At 43.3% G+C, this 20,368-nt stretch overlaps 1 protein-coding gene across 1 annotated transcript; it reads right to left on the minus strand.

The window, feature by feature from the left end:
- Nucleotides 1–2,874: 2,874 nt before the first annotated feature.
- Nucleotides 2,875–20,084, minus strand: LOC115551486 (solute carrier family 41 member 2-like). Its single transcript, XM_030367269.1, has 10 exons — nucleotides 19,695–20,084; nucleotides 19,333–19,440; nucleotides 18,575–18,646; nucleotides 17,385–17,529; nucleotides 6,559–6,705; nucleotides 6,210–6,357; nucleotides 5,940–6,019; nucleotides 5,686–5,817; nucleotides 5,024–5,172; nucleotides 2,875–3,328 (listed from the first exon to the last, which is right to left on the minus strand). The coding sequence occupies exons 1-10, from the start codon at nucleotides 20,049–20,051 to the stop codon at nucleotides 3,128–3,130; spliced, it is 1,539 nt and encodes a 512-aa protein (XP_030223129.1). The 5' UTR covers nucleotides 20,052–20,084; the 3' UTR covers nucleotides 2,875–3,127.
- Between the last annotated feature and the right edge of the window lie 284 nt (nucleotides 20,085–20,368).

Genomic DNA, 20,368 nt, shown 5'->3' on the forward strand with positions numbered 1-20,368 from the left:
TCCAGGAAGACACCCAGACTCAACATGTTTTTTTTTACGTTACACTTTAAGCAGATCAACCTTGGGATTCACACCTGGCTTGACATCTTTATAGCAAGGCCTGAACTAACCCAGGTCCGAAGCCTCCGTCCTTCGGAGGAGACGTAAAACCGAGGTCCTGACTCACTGAGGTCATAAAAGTTCCCAGGGCACTTATCGCAAAGAGTAGGGGTTCCCCCGGTGTCCTGGCCCAACCAGGCTCCTTCAATCTGGCCCCCTAATCATCTCCCTGTATAATTGTATAATTGGCTGACTCATTAATTCCCTCACCCTCCACCTCGAGCTGGTGTGTGGTGAGCGTTCTGGCACAGATTGGCTGCCGTGCATCACCCCTAGTGGGTGCTACACACTGGCGGTGGTGAGTGAGGTCCCCCCCTTCAATGTAAAGCGTCTTTGAGTGTCTAGGAAAAAGCGCTATATAAATTCAATGCATTATTATTATTATTACTCTCCCCATCAAGGAAGACACCCAGCCTCAACATGTGTTTGTTTTACGTTGTGTGGTAGAAATGAATGATTATATTCTATGGTAAACCATGATTATTATTAGGCGTGTATATCTAATGGTAGAAAACATTTAAAGCGTCTCTGGATACTGATCCAGGGCTTGACTGGGGTCAGAGCGTATGTTGGAAGAAACCCCCCATAGGGGCAGGAAGCTACGGGGTTTATGCGTGCTGACCTCAGACTGGTGTCCTAAATTATTTTGTTGATAAATTGGTTAGACAAACTCATGATTGATTGTGGGCGGAAACCTCGAACAAAGAAACTGCTTTGTGTGTGTTTGTGAATAAAGAAGAAGCCGAGATCCGTTGACCGGCAAATTGCTTTGCAAATAATTTGGCTGTTATCGTTGTTGCTTTTTAAACGATAAAGTCTATTGTCAATACTTGCTCCGGACCCCTCGATTTCTTTTACTCTCTCTTAAATTAGTCGAAGTGTTTTATATCCCAAAAACAGACCACATCATTAGTAAATCCCACCCCCCAAAATGGGGGCCTCGGGATCGTAACACAAAGGCATTTGTGTTGCTATCAGCAGGTCTGCATGGCGTGAGGTCGTACACTAGGGCCTACCATGGGGCATACAGAGACACACGTTCTTTGTGTTCCTCACAGTGGCCCTCTCATGCAGCCCATGTCTCCCCCCGTCTATGTGTTCTTTACCATTGATCGCACTTTGAATTTGACGCAGACATATCTTGAGTGCTTCTAAATTTCGACATAATAAGATAAGGCACGCATATATATGTGAAGTAACATTTGTTGACAGCGTGGTTTTGTGTCCTTTTCATGATTGATTCTGGAGCGGCTAAATGCATCAATACAATGGGTCCTTTCGGGACACACGTCACTTTCTAGAGAATCATTATTCCAGACCTGGATGGTTTTGGTCGGGATTTTGTGTGTTTTAAATTTTTGTCTATACTTAGGCAGTAGTAAAATTACATTATGATCTGACGACCCAAGTGCAGGGCGGGGCTTTTGACACAGTGCAGCAAGCTCATCCATCTTATTACGCAGTGATCGCACATTTTACAAAGTGAAAGCAAGTATCGGTAGCTTACTCCCTTGTCTCCTAATCCTGTTCCTAATTCCTCCTCTGGGTCCTCTTTTCCTCCGTATTGTCTTCTTTATCAAAGTTTTTGGTATAAAATCCAGTTGATCGAGTGATAAGTCAAATGTCTGGCAGGCGTGTTGAAGCTTCAGAAGGTCAGCTCTGGAGTAAGTGCGTCTCGGTGGATTTGGATACGCGGGTATGGCGTCACATTAGTGCCATAATTCACTAATGTGATAAAAGATGCATTCGGGCGTATTACATTATTCCACACGCGTAGATATTAACTGCGAGCGCGCAAATGATCTCTGCGCGCGCAAAACAGCCTCTCGCGCGCGCAAATTACCTCAGCGCGCGCAAAACAGCCTCTCGCGCGCGCAAATTACCTCAGCGCGCGCAAAACCTCTCGCGAAAGATGTTTTTACGCTCTCGCTCGAATTTAATTTTGGCACTATGGGGGAGGGAACCAAGGCAGGGCGGGCTTTCCTATGATTGGCTGTTTCTGAAGCGCGATATTTGATTGACAGCCCTCCTCAGCTCTCCTCTCATTCAATTCTGAATTGTACAGTAAATGGCTGAACGTATTGTAACTCCAGATTCTATGAGTATAGGCGCAGCCTTTGAAGTGTCGGCCTCATTGTCCTTTAAATAGCTGAAGAAAAGCTGTTTATTGGGAGCAGAACGTCCGCCGGCGCCCGACTATATCTGCGAAATGCGGACGTCGTTGAGGCACGCCGCACGCGGACGTTATTGAGGCCGACGCTGTTGGTGGTCGGGGATTACAAATTTTCAGTGCTACGGCTCACGCCTAGGGATAACCCAATATCGATAGCCTTAAAAGGCTGCCCCTATACTCATAGAATCTAGAGTTACAATAAGTAACTATCGTTTCAGCCATTAACTGTACAATTCAGAATTGAATGAGAGGAGAGCTGAGGAGGGCTGTCAATCAAATATCGCGCTTCAGAAACAGCCAATCATAGGAAAGCCCGCCCTGCCTTGGTTCCCTCCCCCATAGTGCCAAAATTAAATTCGAGCGAGAGCGTAAAAACATCTTTCGCGAGAGGTTTTGCGCGCGCTGAGGTAATTTGCGCGCGCGAGAGGCTGTTTTGCGCGCGCTGAGGTAATTTGCGCGCGCGAGAGGCTGTTTTGCGCGCGCAGAGATCATTTGCGCGCTCGCAGTTAATATCTACGCGTGTGGAATAATGTAATACGCCCGAATGCATCTTTTATCACATTAGTGAATTATGGCACTAATGTGACGCCATACGCGGGGACCCCAGCAGAGAATACACCTCCATAACTTGTTGCAGAATGTCTTTTACATTCCATCAACGCAGATTTGACAGTGTCCATATTTCATAAGAATATCATAACATTTTAAACTGGACAAAAAATTGAAAAAGTTAATTAAATATGTTATAAAGTAGCCTTTCAATCACGAGTCGCTCAAACAGCATCTCATTGCCAAGCAATATTGTATATGTACAATAAGAATGATGTATATGCCTAAAAGGACCCAAAAGGACAGTCAGGTCCGTCCGAACCATTCAAAGGAGGTGCTGATAGGCTCCCCGGTCCACCAGAACAGCAGGAAGGCCAGGGACAGCAGAGTAGTACCCAGCAGGTCTCCCAGGGCAGTGAGGTAGGGGATGGAGAAGCTGTCAGGGTCTTTCCCCCGCTGCCAGAGCCAAGGAACCAACCAGTCGGCCACACACAGCAAGGAATACACCTGGGGGGTGTGAGGGGGAGGAGGAGGAGGAGGAGGAGGAGGAGGAGGAGGGATTACATACAATGGACAGTTGGACGTCGATGGATTGTGAGCAGGCTCGTATTGACACAATGTGGAGGCCTTTTCTTACTTCTCACATTGATTCCTCTGCGATGCCACATAAGAACACAGTGACTCCAAAAGAGGTTCTGCAAAGCTATGTCATTCATTTGCAAAGTCTCAGTAGTTGCCTTGAACCTGGTTAGTATGCCATACCAAACATTTGTCATAATCGCGGTCTACTATTTATCAAGTTAAGCCACCACCTCAATTCTTACAGATTGGGGTGAGGGAGTGTGAGTGGTAACCTTTATTTATTTATTATTATTGTTGTTATTTTTGCGAAATTAATATTCATAAACGAGTAATGTATGGCCTTTCAACAATTTCAAGTGAATAATGTAAAAATGTACGCTTTTTCTTTTTTGAAAGCTTGTACTCCCAATCAGCTCCCGGTACTCCCTGATAGGGAGGTATCACTTTGAACATGGCATGGCTTAGCGTAACCTAGAATATTAAGGCACAGAGGCGACAACTACTAACGCTCTCTCTGTCTCTGTCTCGCTCTGTCTATCTCTCCCTCTATCTCTGCCCTGCTTGTTATCCCCCTCTCTACTATTTCTTCTGCTGATTCAATCTCTGAGTAAATGATAATGAACCTCTATCTCTCTATGTATGCCTCGAGCACACTGGTGCCCCAGCAACTTGATCACATCACACGCACGCACGCGCGCACGCGCACACACACACACACACACACACACACACACACACACACACACACACACACACACACACACACACACACACACACACACACACACACACACACAGCCCCACCAGCCAGAGCCACAAGGACACTGCAGATACTAAGGGAATAGAAAACAATAGGAAGGGGAAAACAAGAAGAGCCAAACCAATGATTTTCCCGCCCCCGAGAGACGGTGGAGAGCAGGGAGGAATTTAATAATTGGGCTCTCTAAGCAGCAGGGAAGCATTCTCAGTCACAATGAACCTAAGCCCCGTCTTAAAAAGGGAGGCAAATAGAGTGCAGAGATTTACACCAACATTATTGTTTGGTCAAACTCAAACATCCACTTGCCACTTTATACATTGACAGTATAGCACTTTTATCTTTTGGATTCATGGAATTTCGTGTCAGTGCAGAGTTTGAGGATAGAAGAAATATGTGAATCGTCATACAAATACTTTCAAAAAAGTTTTTGCATGTTCACGCAAAGCACTCTTAGGCACAATTTGTAAAATGAAAATCTTTTGACAAATTACATCGGTATCGTAGGTTTTAGTGAAGCCAAGAGAGACCGTTAGGATTGTTTCATTACTGACCGGTATTGCCCCTTTAACAAGTAGCAGTAGCCGCTGATCACAGGAGGAAAGCACCATACATTACAATGCGGACCTCCCCAGGGGTAAGGCCAGCAGAAAATTCCCGGGCTCAACTAGTTCTGTGATGTCAAGTTATTGCTGTTCAACGGCATCTTCGCCAAGCAAGGGGGGGAAAAAGCATGAATTAAGTCTGCATCCCTCCCTCCCCTTCCTCTTTATCTCTTGTCTCTCCGTCCCCATAGACACTCTCTCTCTCCCTGATTGGGAGTACCTGGAGTTTCCCGGACCAGGAAGGCAAGACCTACTCACTTGAAGGAGGGCGACCGCCAGGAAGATGAACAGGAAGAACGGCGTCGGCACCGTGTGAGCGCCCTCCATCAGATGAATCGTGTATAAGAAGATCAGCTGACCCGGGATGACCAATAGGAATAGCACTTGGGCCGATCGATAGTTTGCCCCTGGATTATTAATAGAAATTAATTAATACAGAAAATCTCTACATCGTACGTCTCGTGTGGTAGAAAATAATTCTACCACACGATTCTAATTACTAACTTAGAGAGCATGAGGAATCGAGGAGTCCGGAGCAAGTATGACGTAAGACTTTATTGTTGAACAAGCAACAACAAGGCAGAGTAGTTTGCAAAGCACTGCTGGATGTATACGATCCCCGTCTTTTTATCCTCACACACCAAGCTATTCCCAGTATGGTAGGCCCACCCACAGCATGCATACTAGTTCTCCTGGCGCCATGTCGAGTCTCTCCTATGAATTCAGAGGTGATTTAGCTGCTTTACACTATTAATGTATCTATATGATATATAGGCCTGATAATACTCATAGCTCGCGATAAAAAGTAATGGTTAATTCCTTCCATACTCGTTGTTAGGTCCTTATTATTGAAAGGTAAAGAGTGAGGAAGAGCAACAGTGGTGGTTTTTATCCACAATGTGGACCCATTGAGAGCCTACCTGATCCAAAGAACATGTGGCAGGCTCTGCAGGGTCCCTTACGGCCCTCTGGAACCTCCCCAGGGGAGCTGCCAATGTGCAGGGCCGTAGCAATACGACTACACTGAATGGAGACCAGACTTCCTCCAATCCCTACATGAAGGAAGTAATCATGGGAGAAGAGAAGACATAAATAAAATAAAAGAATGAGCCATTCATCTTTTCTTGGTTAATTTGTATTGATATAAGCGATTTAGGGATGGAAGAGAACCCACCGTTTATAACCGGAACAAAAATTATAATTCCTGCCAAGTTTGCATTTGTTACAGTCTTGTCAAGGATTAGTCCTCCCAAACTGGAAAGGAAGAGGTGAACCAATGAGTTGTATTAACTCATACCATTTTTATTAACTACTACGATAACTTCAATTTGATCATTTACTTACTACCAGCCTGCTATTCTCTCATTTAGCTGACACTTTCATTCAGAGTGACTGATTTTACTGAACTCAGATGAAGGTGGTGATCTGAAACGGTTGTGAATACCTGCTTATCAGCATGGCTGTAATGATTGGTTCCCAGCCTTTACGAAGGAGGATACGGCTAGCTGGTTGTCTGGATGAGATGGCCACCCACAACGGGATAAGACACAGTAATACCACATTCACCAGGACCAACACATAGGAGTAGGGCTCTGTGATAAGGAAAACTTGATTCAGCACAAACATTATATTTATCTTGTTTTTTCATGCTCCCTTATGGAAAATAAAGAAATGTAATTAGATGTCATGTTTTCATTATGGAGTCATTGCTTGAGATTAAATTCAATTTAGTGATTCCATTAAATTACATGGTTGATAAAAATGTTTTAAGGGCATAATGCTACTTTTGTTACCGAGGCATCCGTAGAACCACCGACTGAAGCTGGCGAGGAAGGCAAGAGTGATGAGGTCTCCGAAACTGGCGGCCAAAGGCGTGGCCACATTGTCCGGGTTTATACCCAGTTTCTTGGAGCCAAGGATCAGAGCCACCATGATGACGCCTTAGAAGTGTAGAACAAGAATTCAATCAATATGAATTTAATCAATATGTGTACTATGATGTGATATGAACTGTTTCTTCATTAAAAATTATGTTTACATTATACCCTTATATTTCTGCTTCCTATGGCTACACTGTACTCACTGTACACTGTACGTACTGTATCGGTCTCCATGCCATGGGTTTGTGGATATCAAGCCTACATGTTTCATGTGTTCCTATAAAGCATTTGTTCTCAAAGTGCGGCCCGCGGGCCAATGGTGGCACGCAGAAACAATCCTGGCGGCCCGCAATGACATACAGATGTACATTTTTTTTATTTAGTATTATTATATCAATATTAATTTAAACTACGGCTGTCAAATTGCCACGTTAATTTCAAGTAATTAATCACAGAAAAAATAATTAACGCAGATTAATCGCGCTTCTATAGTGCTCTTTGACCCGGTGCGTCATTTGCGTTGAAACAAATTGGAGGCAGACGAGAAGACGCTGCTCGGCCCCGTGAACGGAAAATTCAAGTATAAACAACTCCCAGACGGAACTGTAGATAGGAACACGGTTATCTGCAATCTCTGTAGTGAGGCATTTTCCTATCACCGGAGTCAACCCTTAAATACCATCTCAATGCAAAACATTTGGTAGAAAGCTCGCAGGCACGAGCTGCCACAGCCCCTGAAGCTGGTGCTAGCAGCCAACCTCGTCAAGCCACACTCAACCAGGTGTTCAAGAGAGTGAGATAGAAATGTTATTAATTTGACCTTAAAATGCACCCTATGTTAATGAAAGACATGTTTTAAATAAAAGAGACATTGAACTTTAAAGCCTATTATGTCTATTATTCATTAGAAGATAATCACATACCCCATATTGAGCGTTTTTAGAAGACAGTTACACCCGGTGGACTGTAGGGGGCGCAGGGAGGAGGGGTACCGTAAGTAGAATTCTTGCCCACTGTGCAGAGGAGTGTTTTGGTGGGTTTATGTGTGTGTGTGTGTGTGTGTGTGTGTGTGTGTGTGTGTGTGTGTGTGTGTGTGTGTGTGTGTGTGTCAGGGATGGAAATGAACACTCGCCACACGCCATTTGCGGGTGGATCGGTTCGCAAAGGTGCGGTACGGGTTGCGTTTCCACCGCCAAAGGTGGGCGTGACACGGACTTAGCTGTACCCGTTTTGGCCTCGTTTTCAGTACTCCTCCGTTGGGGTACTGAAAACGAGACGAGACGCCTGAAAGGGTCCCGGGAAATTCTAGCTACACATCCCCTCCGTTGATTGGTCGACAGAATCATCACTTCCGGGCGACGTGGGGATAAAAACAAACAAACAGTAGCCTCGAGGTATTATTCTTTACAATTAACATGTCGCGTAAAACGCTTGCTTGGGGCGAACAAGGAGGAAGACGTTGTTTACGATGTTTACATAGCTGCCGCGGCGATCGACATCCGGCCTACCTTAAAGGGTACTGTCTGCGGTGGAAACGCGACCTCGGAACAGAGCTGGGCTATACCACCCCCTCCCTACAGCACCTTTGCGAACCGAACCGTTCCGCACCCTGCAGTGGAAACGCGGCATTAGTGTCAACATCCGGCCCCCTTCTTCTTCTACGCCTCTTTTGCTGAACTGCGACTGTCAACATCCGGGATAATATACCGGTAACAGGGCTCTCAAGTCTCACGCATTCGGCGTGAGACACACGCATTTCGGAAGAAGACGATGGGTATGTTGCGAGGTCGAGGCAAGATGGCGACCAAGGCTGACGCTTGTCTACGAGGCTAAGCAAAATTACAAGCTCTGTCCCTTAAAGGTTGGGTAGGTGATTTGCGAAACGCCAGCAGATTTTGAAAATACACAACTCAAATGGTCCTACCCCCTCTCCTTCAACGCTGACTCTGACTCCACCCATTCCAAGTACCTGGACGCGCAATCATGCACGAGCGCGAACAGAGATGCGCGAGAGCGAGCCAGGCTAGCGTAGGTTTTCGTTTAACAACATGGCACTACATTCAGCTGTAAGTTGCACCCAGTACCGCGGGAAGTAGGAGTGCTGGGGGTGCTGCAACACCCCCTGTCCGAGGCCCTGTCTCATCACAGAAAACGATCATTTCTAAAAACTCCGGCCAAAGTGGAGATTTCTGAAAACGCCCGTTATGTGTTGTCGTGTCAACGGGGAGAAACGGGATTTTAGGTTCTGAAGCGTCACATTATGCACCAGGAAATGCTTAACGTCATGTGAGCGCCCGCTGTACCGTATTGGTCCGATTATAAACACAAACCCCATTGTAAGACGACCTATATTTGGAAAAAAGATTTGAAGACCAGATCCGTTTTTTATGAATAAATAAATTGTATTCATTGAAATAATATACGAAAATAAAAAGGCATCGAATAAAACACTGCATTGCCACTAAACAGTAGTGCAAATAGGCCGTACTGATGTGTACACCAAAGACTATTCCTGACAATCCTCTGCCCCGCTGTGTTCGCTCTGGCTGTGGTCGCTCCGAACTGTTTCGGCCCGTGGCAAAGCGAGTCATCCTCGCTGCTGTCCAAGGCATTTTGAGACGCAGCATTTATTTAATGCTCATATGACCTAGTGCTGAAAAAAGGTTATATGAAAAAGTGTGAGGGTAGCGGTGGTGCGCTAAACTTGTTCTGTGAGCAGCTGGATGTGAACGATCGATTTTCAACTGTCCGCGCATGCACTGGTGTAATTGAGCTGCGCTGCTATACATCTTTTTTTATCAATGTAACGAGTTGCGAGTCTAGTGCAGGCTGAGTTTTTTTTTTCCCAGCACCCCCTGCTGAGAATACGTTCTCGCTGCAATGGTTGGACCAGATGTTATAAACATTAAACGGTCACATAAATCATTACTATTTTTAGAAAATGTATGTTTGTTTCATATAATTGTATTGCAAGTCCTGGTTTTCACTAGGGTTGCCGCGGTGTGGACATTTTCACACCGAGTAATACACTCGTCTCCACACCGGTATTACCGAGTATAAACGGTATAAACTTTGAAACTAGGTCAACCGCCACACAAGCATCGGTTTTTAGACCCTTCTCGTCCTTCAGTTGCCGCCAACGTTCGAAAGCAGCGCCTAGGATTATTCTTGATTTCAGTTTTTCTCTTTCAGCGTTTTTATTATCAATTACTCTCTGAAAAAGAGTTTTCCTTCTCTTTGCTGGTGGTGGTGGTGGTGGTGGTGGTGGGGATGGTGGCGTCTTGTCTGCCATGGAAATTGTCTTCTACTGCTAGGTCCAAATGTGGATTAACTAGTTCCAGTAGCTACCGCAGGATAACAACAAACAGGAGCTTGCTCTGGGTCACGAGCTCTGGGTCACGAGTACTGCACGAAGGGGTCGCGCGCGGGGCGCGGGGGAGGGGGAGTGCAGTACGACCATTTGATTGACGTACTTACTGTCCAATGCAACTCGGTGGCAATGGAAATGATTGGCTGGAGTTTTTCGAGCCCTGCCCGTTCCACAGATGATTGACTTGTTTAATTTTCATGTCAGTACTTCTAACTCAGTGGCTGTAAGCGGGTTATGATAAGGATTTCAAGTAATTTTGCAAAAATGGCCAAAAAAGCAAATCACCTATACAACCTTTAACAACAACTTTTTGCTTCCCCTATTATGTTCTAAACGTCTCGTGAACTACAACGTTCCATCTCCCGGCCTTTTAACACCGTAATTCACCCTATTGAAGTAAGTTTGTAGCGTATTTGCTGCCAAGGCTACTACAGCATCGTTGCTAATCCAGCATCAGCTAAACTGCCCAGGAATGAGGAGCCTGCACTTTCCCAAGCAACATGGAGCCTTCCGATAAAGGAGCAAAACGGAAGGAAAAAGAATCAACGCGCCCGACTGATGGTATGGTTTTTGGTGTACCTATTAACTCTCCCAAAACACATGCTAGCTATGCAGCTACAACCTCGACTGCAGCTAACCCCGACCATGGCTATGCTCACGCCCCTGTCCGCGGCCGCGAACAGAGCCCAGATGCTATGCCGTTGCCAGATTCTGACCCAAATACACCAGTCAAGCCAAAAGGAAAAAAGCAGAGAGCAGAAATGTCTCTGCATGAGTTACAGAACAACATCGCTGGGAGAATCTCAACAAAAATCAATGAGCGGGCAGATAACCTTGGAAGCATGATCAACGATAACACAGTGAGCATTGACGCCCTGAAGAAGTCTATTGACTTTTCATTTGCGGAGGTTGATTCTTTGAAGATCGACATGAAGGTGGTTAAAACTACTACTGAAAAAAATGAGCAGAAACTGTCAGAGTTAGAACTCAAACTCAATGATGCTAAAAGATACCAACGGAGATGGTGTGGAAGAAATTAATGATTATATTCTATGGTAAACCATGATTATTATTAGGCCTATATATCTAATGGTAGAAAACATCTAAAGCGCCTCTGGATTCTGATCCAGGGCTTGACACGGTGCCAGGGAGTCTGGGGTCAGAGCCTAAGTTGGAACCCCCCACAGGAGCAGGACGCTACGGGGTCAATGCGGGCTGACCTTGTCGTAGATTTCTCTTAACGACTTATCTAAATCCCTTCAACTAGCTATACGCAAGAGGAATCGGAGAGTCCGGGTCAAGTATAGATGGAGAGTTCATTGTAACCCGCAAACGAGAGACAGCAAAGCCGAGTAAGGTTTGCAAAGACTCTGCAGAATGACTCTCGTCCTGCTCCTTAAACCCCCAATTATTAAACAATACCAAGTTGGACTTTCATACAATATTGATTTGCATAGCATGTTTTTTTTGGGTCATACTGTGTCTTCTGAACATATATTAACCTCTATGCAAACAGATAGATGATGTATGTGTGTGGATGTCAGCATATTCTCATGTTTTCTAGGTCACAACTGTGCCTTTTGAACATATATTATCTCTATGCAAACAGAGATGATGTACATGTGTGAATGTCAGCATTGTCTTCAGAAAGTACATCAAATAAGAATAGAGAGAACCCACTCACTGGCGCCACATAACACCTAACATATAGGGGAACGGTGATCAGCTATCTTCCACCATTAGGGTATCTATATGATATGCAGGCCTAATAATAATCATAGTTTAACATAAAATGTAAGGTTAATTTCTACCATAACCTCAGCCTGGTGTTCTAAAGTCACCTCCCATTAATATTAATAAATTTGGATATTTCGACAACCAATGTGAAATTTGGATTTCCAAATCATCAAATAAAATGTCATTCTCTTGTTTTGAATTATACTCATAAATATTGACGAGTAAAATTATAGCATCATTTATGTCAACATTCCAAAAAAGTAATGACCATTTGGGTCACCCTTAGAATGTAAAATATTCCCATCGAAACAGTTCTTTAAAGTAGCAGCACCAGCTGCTCTTTCTGTACCATTCGAGAACCAGCAGCACAACGGTGATCAGCTATCTTCCACCATTAGGGTATCTATATGATATGCAGGCCTAATAATAATCATAGTTTAACATAAAATGTAAGGCTAATTTCTACCATAACCTCAGCCTGGTGTTCTAGATTATCTTGTTGACCATTCGCTTAGAGGAATTTATGACTGATTGTGGGGGACGCGCCAAACAAGAAACTGCTTTGTGTGTGTGGACAAAGAGGACGCCGGGATCTGTTGACCGGCAGTGCTTTGTAAACTATCGGCTTTGTTGTTGCCTTTTTTAACGATAAAGTATTTTTGGCATACTTGCTCCGGACCCCTCGATTTCTTATCCTCTCTCTTAGTTAGTCGAAGTGATAGATCTCGGTTAATTCCACCACAATGGAGCCTCAGGTTCCATGGCGTCCCGGAAGAGAAACAGGAGGACATCAAGGCCAAAGTCATCAACATCTGCTGCTCCATGATGCCTGATGCCCATGCAAAGATCAGAGAGGACATTGACATCGTTCACCGGCTTGGCAGGTACCAGGAAAATATTAGGAGATCCAGGACGACCATCATCCGCTTCACAAACAGATCCACGCGGGACCTCCTGTGGAAGAAGGCGAAGACCTGCGAATACCTGACGAAGAATAAGTTGATGTTTGTAGAGGATCTGACTTCTGCGGACAAAACTTTAGGAGACAAACTGTGGCCCATAATAGAAGCTGCGAAGAAGGAAGGGAAAAAAGCAGACTTTGCAGGCGTTCGTGTGATAATCGATGGAAAGGAGGTACGTCCATCTTTGCCCCCAAAATAAACACGTCCGGCCGGTCTCAAATGGACACATCCTCCCAAGATGATGCATACCTTGAACTAACTACACCACTCCTCCTGCTTCCACCTAAGTGCTGAGCATTTATTACCTTTTTGTGGGTAAAGCTTCTTTTTTCTCTTTCTTACTGTTAAGGTTCGGGAGATTGTTTAACACTGTTACTTAGAATATATTTTCTATTATTAAGGGATAGAAATTGTTTGCTGTAATTTTATAGCACCTTTCATTGTTAGACTGTCTTTTTAATGCCAGGGGGTTGAGACAGAATTTTAAACGAAAGGCTTCATTCTTATTTGCAAAGCAGCAAAAAACAGACTTTTCTTTTTTCCAGGAAACACATTCAGTTATAGATGATGCATCTTTATGGAAAGCACAATGAGGGAATGACAGTTGGTTCTCGAATGGTACAGAAAGAGCAGCTGGTGCTGCTACTTTAAAGAACTGTTTCGATGGGAATATTTTACATTCTAAGGGTGACCCAAATGGTCATTACTTTTTTGGAATGTTGACATAAATGATGCTATAATTTTACTCGTCAATATTTATGAGTATAATTCAAAACAAGAGAATGACATTTTATTTGATGATTTGGAAATCCAAATTTCACATTGGTTGTCGAAATATCCAAATTTATTAATATTAATGGGAGGTGACTTTAACATAGCATTACATAGTTTATTAGATAGATATCCTCCTCGAGCTTACAATTATATGGCCTTTAACTTGACGCACTTTATGCTGAAATTCAACTTGAAAGATATATGGAGAGAAAAGAATCCTGGAATGAGTTCATATACTTGGAGTAATAAGGCTTGTAGTAGTTTATCACAAATAGATTTCTGGCTGATTTCCAACTGTTTAGACAATAATGACATTAAGGTCAATATTCTTACAATACCCCTAACGGATCACAAAGCTATCTCAATAAATATTTCACTGAACAATAACAACAATATTTCGCAGAGAATGGGTTCATATTGGAAATTAAATAGCTCTATCCTAACGCACAAGGTTGTAAAACGGTTCAGTCTTTAATTGAACGCTTTTTGCATAAAGCTTTAATTGATAAAATATTTAGTAGTAGTTGGGAACTTTTTATATTTGAGGTGTCCAAATATTTAAGAGCATACGGAAGTTCTATATTTAAAGCTAAAAGAGCTGAGGAGGAAAAAATAATATCAGAGATGACACAGATTACATAAATAACACCATAATTATTCAGCAAAATAAATTGGATCAATTATATAGAGGGAAGGCGGAAGGGGCCTTTGTAAGAAGTAGAAGAAAATGGCTTGAGGAAGGGGAGCAGAATAGTGCTTACTTCTTTCGACTGGAAAAATTGTGCGAAAAACAAGTTTATACAGAAATTGAATATTGATGATGTTATTACAGATGACCCTAAAAGAATAGCTCTGTATTGTTCTAATTTCTATAGCACATTATATCAATCAAATTACAGCGATGAGTCCCCCCTCCAATTCTTAGATTCTCTCACTGAAACCATAACAATTGATAACGACCAATCAGACTTCTGTGACAGACCTATAACACTAGGGGAAGTTGAACTTGCTATTGGACATCTCAAACTCAATAAGTCCCCTGGGACGAAAGGGTATCACCTCTGAATTTTAGAAAGCATTCTCTGACCAACTTGCTCCCTTCCTCCTCGGGCTCTTTTTAGAATGTATAGATAATGAAACCCTCCAACCCACGTTAATCAAGGCCTCATAACTCTTATCCCAAAACCTAGGAAAGATAAAATCCTTATTGATAACTGGCGTCCAATCTGCCTTCTTAATAATGAGTGCCAGTCAGGTTTTATGAGACACAGACACATTTCCAAACATGTCAGACTAGTTCTTGACCTAATTGACTATTCAGATTTATGTTTAGATGAAAGTCTTATTCTTTTTCAGAAGGCTTTCGATACAATTGAGCATAAATGTATCTTCCATGCCTTAGAGAAATTTGGATTTGGTTCATACTTTAACAATGCAATCAAAACTATGTACAAAAATGGAAACTGTTCAATTAAATTACATGCTGGAGTATGGTATTCCAATTCCTCCAAGGGAATTTGCTATTGTCATGGATGCAATCCCTACAGGAGTTGTGATGCTTCTAAGAAGTACAGTAGGGGTTGAGCCAACTTTGCTACCTCTTGACCCTACCGAGTCTGCAGTTGGTGGGGTTTGTTTCTCCCCGTAACAATAATTGTGGAATACGATCATTGTTCCAAAATGATGTAGTCTCTGTCCCATATGTAGTTGCCTACTGGAATAATTTTGTATCTGACCTTAATTGGAAGAAAATCTGGACTTTACCACCATTTAATCACTAACAAAATGAAAGAGGTATCTTTTAAGATTATGCACCGTTACTATCCCTCTAAACTATTTTTGCAAGATTAAGATTTAAATTAGACATTGATGTCAATTGCTCATTTTGTAATATGTACCCTGAAGATGTGACACATTTATTTTGGAATTGTTCCCATTCAAATCATTTATGGAAAGATATTTGCACTTTTATCACTCGTTTCATTGACCCCAAGTTTTCCCTTTGTATTGAACATTTATTGTTTGGTTTCTTCAATTACACCTCTAGTCAAGCAAATCAATATTTTATTATAAACCTTATTATTTTATTAGCTAAATGGCATATACATAAATGTAAATACTCGAATCAGAAACAACTTTTTGTTGCGTTTGAGAATGAAACCAGTTTCATCATCTCAATAAAATACAGTCCAGTTTCATCACCCCGTAGCTTCCTGCACCTGTGGGGGGGGTCCAACATATGCTCTGACCCCAGACTCCTTGGCACCGTGTCAAGCCCTGGATCAGAATCCAGAGACGCTTTAAATGTTTTCTACCATTAGATATATAGGCCTAATAATAATCATGGTTTACCATAGAACAGGGGTTAAAAGGTTGGTGTTTGGGTCTAACTATGATTACCATAAGGAGAGAAGGAATACAGAGCAGTAATAGAAATGCCAGATGTGGTTGAGCTAGCTGAGGCCTTATGGTCCACGGGGTCAGGGGTCTTGTGTGCGTGCGTGCGTGCGTGCGTGCGTGCGTGCGTGCGTGCGTGCGTGCGTGCGTGCGTGCGTGCGTGCGTGCGTGCGTGCGTGTGTGTTCGTAGAAAGGGGGGGGGGCTAACAGGTGGGGTTAATCTGTTCCAAATTTCTGGTGGGGGCCAGACTGTGGGATCCAGGATGAGGACTAGGAATAGAGAGTAATAAAAGTATCTGGCCTGTGTGTTACTATCAGGGTGTCTGCAGGTGCGTGATGCGGGAAACACTAGGTCCTTCAGTGAGATGTTTGCTGTTTACAGACATTGTGGGAGAAATTAACCATTACTTTTATATTAACTATGAGTATTATCAGGCCTATATACATCAGGCATAAACATTAATGGTGGAATGTAGAGAAACCACACCTGGACCCAGAGTAATGGCCTGATAAGGCGCCAAGGACTTTGGGGCCCAGGCTACTGACATCCTCCCATTTTTAGATTAACTACAGGAGATGAGCACATACGTAAGGGAATGTAAGGCCATTTTGAACATATACCAGGACGGTCATATAACATGCATGACAGCTCAGTTGGGGTGGATAAGAGGGACTGGGATCGGAGCCCCAGTCAGTGTGTCTTTTGAAAAACCACATGCTCGGCTCTGTTGTACCTATTTTGTGGGTAACAATAAAGTCTCTGTCATTACTTTTTCCAGACTCCCCGATTTCTATTGCGTATAGCTGGTTGAAGTAAATTAAATAAGTCGTTAACAAAAATGCTACAACAACATCACAGATGACTAACTATGATGAAACTAAGATACTGTTCTATTAATTAAGACATCTTTTATCGGTCGCTACTATTTGAGTGGTATTAATATGATCATTCACAAAGAGGGGTGTGCCTAGGTGGGGGGTGTGAACATACAATTAGTGACAGAGGTAAGGGGACCCCTGGGTCTATGGGTTGGAGCCCGATGACGCAGGGGGTGGGGGTGATGACCGGGGTTATAAATACCCCATGCAACGCTCCAAAAGGCCAACTCAGTTCACACCATCAAGTTCTTTGGCAACAGTGAACCACCCGACGACAACATGCTGATTGGCTGTAAGTATTTCTTAGACCATTACTATATTTTAGATATATCATGACTAATGCTACATAATTCTACAGCCGGCCCCCACCCACTAAACAGACCGGAAGTAGCTACGGTCCGGGGGACCTCATAGGGGGATATGATATTTACTACTCTTAAGGGCCTGAAACTGTGTTGAAAAACTCAGTTACAATATGATCAGGTTTAACCCTGCCAGAGAGGAGAGTCTTGGCTTGCATACTTCGTCTCCAAAATCTCATAAAGAAATTGCCACGACAATGTTCATTATCAAAATGATATTACCAAAGTAAGCAGGGAGAGGACAGGCTTGGGCCTTACCTTGTAGCAATGAGGCCATGAAGGCAGTAGCCAGACTGACTGAACACAGGAGGAGGGCATGGTTAAAGGGCATCTGACCCTCTGCCATCCATCCCAAAGCAATCGCCATCAGAGCTGCCAGAAGACCCAGTACAGTGGCCTGCAACTGGGAAAAGAGTGACAGTAAAGAGATTAAACTCTGTTGAACAAGACTTTAATACAATGTTTTAGCCGTGAACCCCTTTATTACAATGTGTATTTTTTATATCAGTTCAATTGATAAGTTGATGTTGTGGATAAACACTTTACACAACAAAAAATAAGGGAGGTAGAGGAAGCCAAAGTTTGAAAGATAAAGACTTTATTATCACTTGTACAGAAGCAACAGCAAAATCTTAGTTTGTGATTTAGAAAGAGGTGTTGTGGGAATCAGGCATGCTCAGAACTGCCTCAGAACTCAGCTCTGCCCCCCAATAAACTATAGTATAAGCATCGATAAACCACCTCAGGAGGTCCTAAAGGGGGATGTAGCCGTGTCTTATCAGTTGGATCCCTGGCTTCTGACCTTCCCCAGATGCTAAAGAGGACCCCGTTGGAACAGGGGCTCTATTACAGCTTTTACGGTGGGACACAGAGGGGCAGTTAGGGAAACCTCACATGTGTGGCAACCGAATTTTCCCATTACACAGACCTCAGCTGATTTTGCTAAAATGGGGTTGAATCATCCTACATGCACTAACCAATCTAAACAACCTATGCATTGGGCCTTGGAATAAGGAACCTCCCCTGTGTCCCCCACATAAGTGACCCACTAACTGAATATGCAAGTGTCTTCTATATAAACACACATATATATATACATATATATATACATATATATATATATATATATATATATATATATATATATATATATATATATATATATATATATATATATATATATAACATGAAGCCTGATTCGAGAACAGGAGTTCTTTGCCAACCCACTCATGTTTTTGGTTAAATGATTGATAATAAAGTCTTTATCTTTCAACTTTCGGCTGAAAGATAGAAGTTACACAGGTTAGGCCTCTACCTAAAGGATGACAACAAGTGGGGAGCAGACACGGAGGATCGAACCAGCTCTTTTCTAACTAACTGATTATAAAAAGTAGATCATTATAATTAACCAAATCATAGCAATGCATATCTTTCAAAAAATCCTCTACCTGTTTAAGAGACAAATTCCCGATGATCAGACTCCTCCTTTCTCTTGCCGTTTCCATTTTCCCAGTATTCACCTGTCAACAGCAGATTATATATTTGCTTTAATTATTAGTTATAACATTACCAGTGGGTTCACAATACTCAAGGGTTTGGTTATACCCACCATAGACAAATCTTTACTCAGCCATGAACAATAATTTTTGGAAGTTGTTAGAAGTTGATAGATCAACTTGATAACATTGCTATCAAGTAAAAAACATGTGTGTGATAGTCAGTACTGTACAGTACTGTTAAAGACGGTGCAAGCTGCAAAGATGCCGAAATAGATCGGGGTATTTATATTCAACCCTCAAGTATCTCATTCACATGATGCCAATCAGCTACGGTTGAAAACATTCCCGGGCCTTCAGGGAATGCCCTTTCGATCCACTTATTACAGAGGAGACGATAGTCTAGTAGTCTATAGTACTACCCGGGCACTGCATGCTCAGCCTGAGGTGGGTTTTTAAATATAATGACAGTTGGTATTCTTTCTCAAAAAAGATCTATACTAATTTTAGCAGTGGGTCGCATTCTTATGAATGGGGACTGTGTCAGAGGCTGAAACGATAACATTGGATACTGAACTTCTCTGCCATTGTGAAAATCCTGGAAGAGGATTTTCACAATGAGATCAAAAATATAAATGACTTAAGGCGGGGACATCTCATGACAATAAACAATATAAGATGTTGATGTGTTAACATTTGCAAGTGCTCACAGCAGTTGAAAGCCTGGAAGCAAGGGTCATTTCCAGGTTTCCCTTGAGGCCCAATGCTGAAGGGACCAGTATGAAGATCTCTGTGACCTCCTGAAACACTTCCCAGTGCTTTAAGGCACACACACACAAGCACACACGCACACGCACACGCACACACACACACACACACACACACATAAATAATACATATTTACTTTCACAAGCTGTATATATTTCTGAATGGTAAACATTGACAATATTAAGGAGATGAATTTCATTAAATAAAACCCAGACTTAACATACAGGCTGAGTCTCAGATGAACACAACATACAGTCACGGGGGCTCTAGCCTTGCTCCCCCTTCATCTTCTCACTGTTCTCACCTGAACCAGATCAAGCAGCATACCGGCCGAGACGGTGCCAAGCCCAGCCAGCAGGAAGGGCACCAAGATCTGCAGCACCAGGGCAGGCATCGTCTCGGTGGGCCTGGCTGGCGGCGCGCCCTCCCGGCTCTGTGGGTCTCCCCGTGTGCCCCCGGCTTTGTGGAGGCTCCTCGCACTGCGGACGCCCCCGGGGAGCAGGGGCTCGGCCTCGTCCACGTGAACCCGAGATAGAGACGTGTAGCGTGGGGTCCTGTATCCGCGTAGGTCCTGGAGCTCCTGAGGGTCTTCTGAGGGCTGCGTGGACTCGTGCAGATGGCCGTCACCTGTTCCCATGGCGAGGGATATTGCATTGCCCATGGTGAGGAGAGAACGGGGAACTCTTTCAGGGAATTTCTCGGATGAGAGTTTGATTCCTGATACTTTTCAAACCCAGCTGGAAATCTAGACTGGTTCTGCCGGCTCACAGCACATCTGAAAATATCAAAACCCGTGGTCAGGATATGGACACTTGCAGAGTTCTTTGAGAGTGGTTGTAAAATGACATGTAAGCTGCGTCTTTTGCATTATAATAACGGGGGATGCCGATGAGACTTCAGTAGGTCTACTGGGCCATCATGCCGGGGAGAATGATAACCCAGGTTTTATTCAAAACAAAACTAACACTGATTTCACTA

The sequence above is a fragment of the Gadus morhua genome, chromosome 9 (genome assembly GCF_902167405.1).
Source record: "Gadus morhua chromosome 9, gadMor3.0, whole genome shotgun sequence".
In the NCBI taxonomy this organism is placed as follows: domain Eukaryota; kingdom Metazoa; phylum Chordata; class Actinopteri; order Gadiformes; family Gadidae; genus Gadus; species Gadus morhua.

Bases quoted from the DNA above. Each gene is read 5' to 3' on its own strand.
- LOC115551486 (XM_030367269.1), bottom strand. From the start codon at position 20,051: ATGGGCAATGCAATATCCCTCGCCATGGGAACAGGTGACGGCCATCTG. The intron at 19,441-19,694 runs GTGAGAACAGTG...TGTGCCTTAAAG, and splicing joins TGCTGCTTGATCTGGTTCAG to CACTGGGAAGTGTTTCAGGA. The intron at 5,818-5,939 runs GTGGGTTCTCTT...TCCTTCATGTAG, and splicing joins TTTTGTTCCGGTTATAAACG to GGATTGGAGGAAGTCTGGTC.